Below are 7,476 nucleotides of genomic sequence, written 5' to 3' on the forward strand. Positions count from 1 at the left end.
TGTTAGATTTAACGAGGACAAAGATTAGATTTACGATGTAATGACACCAATTTTTTAAAGTATTCTTACAAATTCTCGTATATAAAGTTTTGTTTGAAAAAATTTAAAAAAAAATATATATACAAAACATTAAAAATCTGTTACCATTAATAATTTATTTATTCTCATTATCATGGTAAGTACAATAATGACTTAACATTTTATACTTTTTTATGGAAATTTGTTAATTTTTCTTAAAATCTATTTATTATAATGTTGCTGTCTTTTAAGTACTTTTGTTTGTTAATTATATAATTGTAAATAATATTATAAACATAGCTTGAACAAAATACAAGTTGTTAGTTATTATAAAATTTAATATTTTTATAAACTTATCCTTTAAGTAATAAAAAATTTTAAATAGATTTAATATGTACAAACAATTAATTTAGAAACGTATTATAAATACATGATATTATGTATGAAACAATTACCAATCTAACAAATCATATACAGATTGTTTTAGGTATAGCAACATCTATTGATATTGCACAAATCTTTGTATCTAATTAAGATTATAATAACTGCTGTGTTTATATCTAGATCTAGATTCATTATTTCAATATTGACTACTTCAGTGTAGTATTTTAGTAAAATTATAATAAATGTTTTATAATAAAAAGATGGACATAGCAATAAACATATTCTACTCATTGCGTAATTAAAGTGATTTTTAAATAAATTTTCAGAAATATAGGCCATATATCATGTACAATAATGCATTTAATGTTATATTAATATAGAACAATATAACTTGAAATATAAAATAATTAAGTATTTTGCAAATAAATTATACATATGAGATTCTGTTAATTAACTAACATATAATTAAGGTAATATTTATATATTATATCATAATAAAATGTAATATAAAAGTACTGTAAAAAATGGTTCGCTTAAATATAATATTTTATATATAATAACATTTCATTTAAGATATTAATGCAACATCGAGTAAAGACAACATTTTTAGAAAAATTTCAAATATCTTTATCCAAAAGCAACTCAGTCTTCACAAAATATTTGACTAAGAAATAAGAGATTACATTTCTTCGCATTTGATTTCTAGAGTTAAAGAAAATTATTTCTTTTATGATTTCTTTTGATGATTTCTTATCTAATTCTTCATCATGCTCTTTTTATTACTATATTGTTATTAATGATTGGAAAAATTGCAGAAATATTATGATAAAGAATAATAAAAAAGAAAGTTGTTGTATTAGTAATGTAATGAATAATATACCACTACAAAATGAATATTTAAAATTTATAATAAATCTATATCTACTTGAATTGATTACTTTTTAAAAATTATACATTTTTTATGTTGATCATGTATGAAATAAAAACGGAATGAACACAGTACTTGAAAACGAAAAAGATGTATGTATATAATTTAGATCTCTTTCTATTTGGAATGTACTTTACTTTCAATGAAACAATGAACAATATAAAACAACTTTGTATACTAATAAAATAAAATAATAAATATATTAAAAACTTGGAATTTACAATTTTCTCTATTATGTATATGTTAATTATCGATTGGTTCTAAAAAATTTTGTTCACTACTTTCTAGTATGAAATTTATCACAATAATAATTATTATTATAATATTATTTAGAAAATGTTTCAGAATATGTATCATAAATTTCAAATTATTTGGAATGTACTTATTTAATTGTAAATTTTTTCTTGTCTTTATGATTAATAGAGAAGAAGACCTATACAAATTTTAATACATGTAAGATCAAAAATGGAGACTACATTTGCAATAATCTTACTTTTTATCACTTTATGCATGTCTTGATCATTTTTAGGTTTTTTATATTAGTTCTCGAAAGGTTTGATACGAATTATAAATATTAAAGCTTCTAATGTTTAAATTTAGATGCTTTGAAGCAAAAATACGAATTAGTAAATTTATTATATGTAGCACAATGTCGCGTTTATATTAATTTAATTCATAAAAAATTCTATGAGTTCTTAAGAAGTAATATAATAATATTCTTAACTCATTCTCTCTCTCTCTCTCTCTCTCTCTCTCTCTCTCTATCTATCTATCTATCTATCTATCTATCTATCTATCTATTCATCTTTCTTTTTTTCTCTCCTTCCTCTCCATCATACTTCAAAGAATGTCAAAAGATTTATGTATATGAAATATACGTGTGTTCTATAACTTATATATACTGCTTGTATTATTTCATATCTAATTACTCTATTTTAAGCATCTTTTGTGCAGTTATAAAACATTCTATTTTAAGCTGGAAAATATATTTATATTACGAAGTTAGCACTTATATATTACTTGTAAAATGGTATTATGTATTCAGTGTGTTACATTAATAAAACTGTATGAGACAATTATTTACCTTATCATAAGATAAATAATTGTTTAAGATATTATGATAACATTATATATATTATTTTTTAGAGAATCTTTTATATTTTACCAGCTATGGAAAATTTTCATATCTAGTACTTTACAATATTGAAACATATTCAAATTTATTATTAAAATTCCTCTAGAATTCTCATAAAAACATTGCTGTTGTTTTCTCTATGTTTGAATGTTTTATCTTACACGATGCAGTCTAAGTCATTTTCTATATAATTATTCTTAGCTTTTACGTAAAATGTTTTGGAAGATATATAATAAAGTTATATTTAATATCAGTTTACTGATATTTAAAACGAAATATAGTTGTACTCCCTTTCATGAATGTATCCAAGTCAGGCACGAATGAAACGTCGTAACGTAGCTCGAGCACTACGAGCCCAGCCTTTGTGTATAGACAAGTTATTTGGCAATGTTTCGATGTTTAACGTAGGCAAAGAGTTCTGTCATGTACGCTGATTACTGTATGCTGACCACCGGGCATCATCACTTTCGTGAGTTAAATAGCGATATCCTACTTTTGTTTCTAATTCTCGTAAATCACACCATGTTTGATAATCCTTAAGAAAAATATAATTTATAATAAGCTTGTATTTTATAACATTAAAAATAAGTATCTAATATTATAAAAATGCTTACCTGGAGCCATACGTGTTGTAAACTCTTATCTACAGTATAACGTTTTCTTTGTTTCACTTGTAACAAATTATTAATTAAATCAATTGCTGAAAAAGACGATAAGTTTTATTAATTTTTATTGTTAGATGACTATTATTTTATTTCACTGATTTGCATACCATCAGATGAAATTTCCTGCCAAGGAATAGGTGGATACATGAAAGCAGCATTTTGAATTTGTTCATTAATATCTTCTTCTTCATTGAATGGAAATGTGCCACTTAGAGACACGTAAATAATTACACCAACACTCCACATATCTAAAGAACGATTATAACCTTTGTTTCTTAAAACTTCTGGTGCTAGATATGCTGGGGTACCAACAACACTTCTTCTGAAACTTTTTTCTCCTATGATTCTTGCAAAACCAAAGTCACATAGTTTTACTTGTGTAAATTCGCTATCGCTGCTTAACAATACGTTTTCAGGTTTTAAATCACAATGTACTATATTCTTGCTATGTAGATGTTTTAATGCTATTAATATCTGTGTAATTAGGAATTTAGTTACTCTTTCGCTAAGACGGCCACGTTCTGAACTTAGTATCATTTCTAGCATATCGCCTTTTAATTTTTCCATCACTACAAATATTCGCTCAGGAGTTTCAAACATTCGTTCTAGATTAACAACTCCGCTATGCGAAAGATTCTGCAAAATAGCGACCTCATTTTTAAGTTGTGCTTCTTGCTTTGTAGGAAAACGTAATTTATCAATAACTTTGATGGCAACTGCTCGACCACTTTTACGATGAACACCTCCATACACTGTACCAAATTGTCCAGAACCTAGAACTTCATCTGGAAAAATCTCATATAATTGAGACATATCAGTGATATTTTCTTCAGGTTCTGTAGATTCTTCTTGACCTAAAATCAGAATATCTTACATAGATATACTTTTTTTAAACATTGAAAGTATATCTATTAAATAAAAGAAGTACTTTTTAATATAAAATATAATAAAAGGTAAAATTACGTACTGGCTGATATAGTTACAGGCATCAATGCTTGTCTAATACCAGTTTCCCATGACCTAGCTATATGTGCTCCAATACCACTTTCTGATGGAGGAACTTGGCTACAGTTATCTCCATATGAAGGATCTTCTCCAACATAATAATCAATATTGGCAGTTTTTAACTCAAAGCAATGCATTGTGTCTAAAATACAATTCATGTTCTTTATATCACTAATATGATAAATACGATTTTAATAGAACAAAGTTGATATAGTATTAAATACATACGTGAACGGGATGTCTCAGCAGTTTCAATAGACAATATTTCAACTAATGGAATTTCTTTATAATATTTGGAGCTATTTTCATTTTGAAATAACGTTATAGCTTTTGTATCAAGACGCCAATAATGTTTCTTCCGCTGTGAATATTTCCAAATATAATTTTAACAATTCTTTCTTACATGTGTATAGATATAAAAACATTTGTATATACTAATTATTTACCAATGGATCACGATTTGTAAAGTGTACCATCCAGCCCTCTTTTAAAACTTTCGAACCACGTCGTTTTGTATGTTTAACACTCTGCACTATGCGCATTAAAGGAATATTATTGCTTGGTGTAGAACTGCAATTAGTAAGTTATATAATAAAACATAAGTTTACATATATATATATACATAGACAGTAACTGAACAAAAAATATACTTCACCTTGATGGTCTAGATTTCTGAAATTCATCATAAATAATGTCATCATTGCTTGGAACTTGGTCCTATAAAAATAATCTAAATAAATATTATATTTATTATTGAATATTTTACGAAATAATAATATTAGCTACGACATTTAAAAAAATATTTCTGTTACATATTTTCTATTATAAAAGCATGTTTACAGTGTATTCGTCAGATCCTTTTGTTTCATCTACTACAAAAGACGAATGTTGAGGAGGTGAAGGAGATTCAGCATCGCTATCACCATCGCCTTCTTCGTTTCTACCGTCACATTTTCCCTCCGGCTCACTACCGACACCACTATCGGGATATTCGTTACCTAAATAAACATTTTTATTGAAATAATGTTCATGAAAAAATTAAGCAATAAAATACTAATAAAGGAAACCTGTATTGTCACGTGGATTTTCTCCAGTACAGTCTTTAGGTATTTTTTCTATACATTTCTTGTGTGCATTATATTGACAATCTTTGCACTGTAGGCCTTGTTTAAATAAACCTCGTAATAATTTTTTACAATATCCACATACAGTTGGTCTGGTATAAGTATGTACCACAAATGTATGTGGAATTTTTATACGTGTTGCAAGTTCTCGTTCAACCCATACTGGTCTTCCTCCCAATGAAGGAGAGCGAGACTGTTTTGGTGTCATTATACTCGGTATTGTCTAAATTTATAATACAATAAAACACAATAATATAAACAATAAATTGCATTATCAATAGAATCTTACCAAAGTACTATTATTTTGACTTGCATTCGGTGTATTATTTGTACTATGATTATCATCACTAATGCTGGTCAAACTACTAGTAGATCCTTGACTTGGAGACCTTGGTACATTTAACATTGCAGAACTACGCCGTCTTTGACTGGCATCATGTGAGCAATTATTAGGTACTTTTATAACACATCTTTTATGATAATTCATTCCACAACCTACAAAATATATTAATTAATTGCATTATTTCAGATAAATAAAATAATAATAACAAAATATGACATTTACCTTCACATTTTAATCCTTGTCGAACAAGGCCAAATAACATTTCTCCACAAAAATCACAAAATGTTGGAACTTTATATGAATGAACAGTTAAAGCATGGGGACGAATGGGAATTTCTTCATTTGGCACTTGTGCTAGAAAAGATTAAATGATTATTTTTGTTTAATTCTTCTATTTCTATATTTTATTTGTCATTATATACATGATGAGATATTCAAAATTTACCAGTCAGAACAATTTCCACTAATGTTTCATCTACAACTTCAGTGGCATTTGTAATAAGTTGTAAGATATTAGTGGAATTATAATCATGTTTAAATAAAAGCAATCGCTCAAATAAATGATTTAACCCATGTTCTGGACACTTTGTATTTATAAAGTCACAAGCAAATTCTTTAAGTGTCTTGAGAGTCAATGTGCTGCTTTCAACTGTAACAGTATCACGAGTTAAACCAAACTGAAATAAAAATGTTACTTCTGGTCCCTCCATATTAACTGTTTTATCTGTAAGAAAAAGGTGAATTGCTTAATCTTCAATATCTGAATGCATTTGGATCATATAATATTTAATGCATATAAACTATTATAAATTAAGATAAGAATATACAAATCAATACTTAATATCAATCTTCATATTTTTGTATAATATTTGTAAATATTTTCATGATATCTATTAAAAATCAGGTATATGTGTAAAATATATCTTTCTTTTATTTTAAACGATTAAAAAATTATCATATAACAAAGATCAAATAATACATATTGAATTAAGGCATTTAGGAAATCATTAATTAATATTTAATATCATTGAATTATTTTTAACAAGTAGTTTTTAAATTTAAAATATGTTCCGACCATATGAATTTACAACATATGAAAAAAAGGTGAAATATCTACTCTGAATAATGAAATATATAAACGTTTTATTTAAACAAGAATTATCTTACGTACACGTTTAAATTAATCAACGGAAGATTCTGTACCAAGGTAGCTATTTATTCCCCGATCAAATTAACATCGATGAAACATAATTATTGTGACAACAGATCCCATGAGTGTCACCAAGCAGCATCAAATCCATGCCTGACACACATTCGTTGATGACATTTTACAGTTATCTCCAGGTGACCGACCCACCTTCGCGTATGCTTCTACCTGTTATATATCGTTGTACGTTGGATCGGGTACTTACGTAAATTCAAGTTAATAAGCAACTTAAAGACTATCAGAATATTGAGAATATTGCTGAAAATTTATTAAAAATTACGGTAATATTATAGAGAAATTTTGAACGAATCAATGAATCTATTCTTTTATATACATATTCACGCATCATACATACGTAAAAATCTAGTGCCATATAGTTGTTACCAAAGATTATTAAGAACAGGATCAACATTCTGTTGCTATTAATCAGATCAAAGACGAAGGAATATAGCTGTTTAGAAGAAGTTAGAGTAAAATGACAAAGAAAAAAGAGAAAATTAAATATTTGACACATTTTTAAGGAAAAAATACAATTTACTTTCGTTAATTTTCTTTATATCTTCGAACAAAAAATAATACTTATTTCCATCTATTGTTTACAATAATATAAGCACATATTTGAAATTACACATTTTAGTTCTATAGCTTAATACTATTTACATTGATA

General features: G+C 26.4%; 1 protein-coding gene across 3 annotated transcripts; it reads right to left on the reverse strand.

Annotated features, from left to right (window-relative positions):
• Positions 1-136: 136 nt before the first annotated feature.
• LOC132915459 (serine/threonine-protein kinase D3) lies at positions 137-7,349 on the reverse strand. Of its 3 annotated transcripts, XM_060975269.1 has the most exons (14): positions 7,165-7,349; positions 6,774-7,067; positions 6,048-6,326; positions 5,825-5,956; positions 5,549-5,754; positions 5,203-5,482; positions 4,976-5,133; positions 4,791-4,852; positions 4,582-4,711; positions 4,364-4,496; positions 4,098-4,277; positions 3,238-3,984; positions 3,080-3,165; positions 137-3,000 (listed from the first exon to the last, which is right to left on the reverse strand). In XM_060975269.1, the coding sequence occupies exons 3-14, from the start codon at positions 6,310-6,312 to the stop codon at positions 2,887-2,889; spliced, it is 2,493 nt and encodes an 830-aa protein (XP_060831252.1). In that variant the 5' UTR covers positions 6,313-6,326; positions 6,774-7,067; positions 7,165-7,349; the 3' UTR covers positions 137-2,886. The 3 variants fall into 3 exon arrangements, with proteins under 3 accessions (XP_060831252.1, XP_060831253.1, XP_060831251.1); XM_060975270.1 differs by lacking the exon at positions 7,165-7,349 and having other exon boundaries at positions 4,582-4,705; positions 6,774-7,146; XM_060975268.1 differs by lacking the exon at positions 7,165-7,349 and having other exon boundaries at positions 6,774-7,146.
• Positions 7,350-7,476: the final 127 nt, after the last annotated feature.

The sequence above is a fragment of the Bombus pascuorum genome, chromosome 17 (genome assembly GCF_905332965.1).
Source record: "Bombus pascuorum chromosome 17, iyBomPasc1.1, whole genome shotgun sequence".
NCBI lineage: Eukaryota > Metazoa > Arthropoda > Insecta > Hymenoptera > Apidae > Bombus > Bombus pascuorum.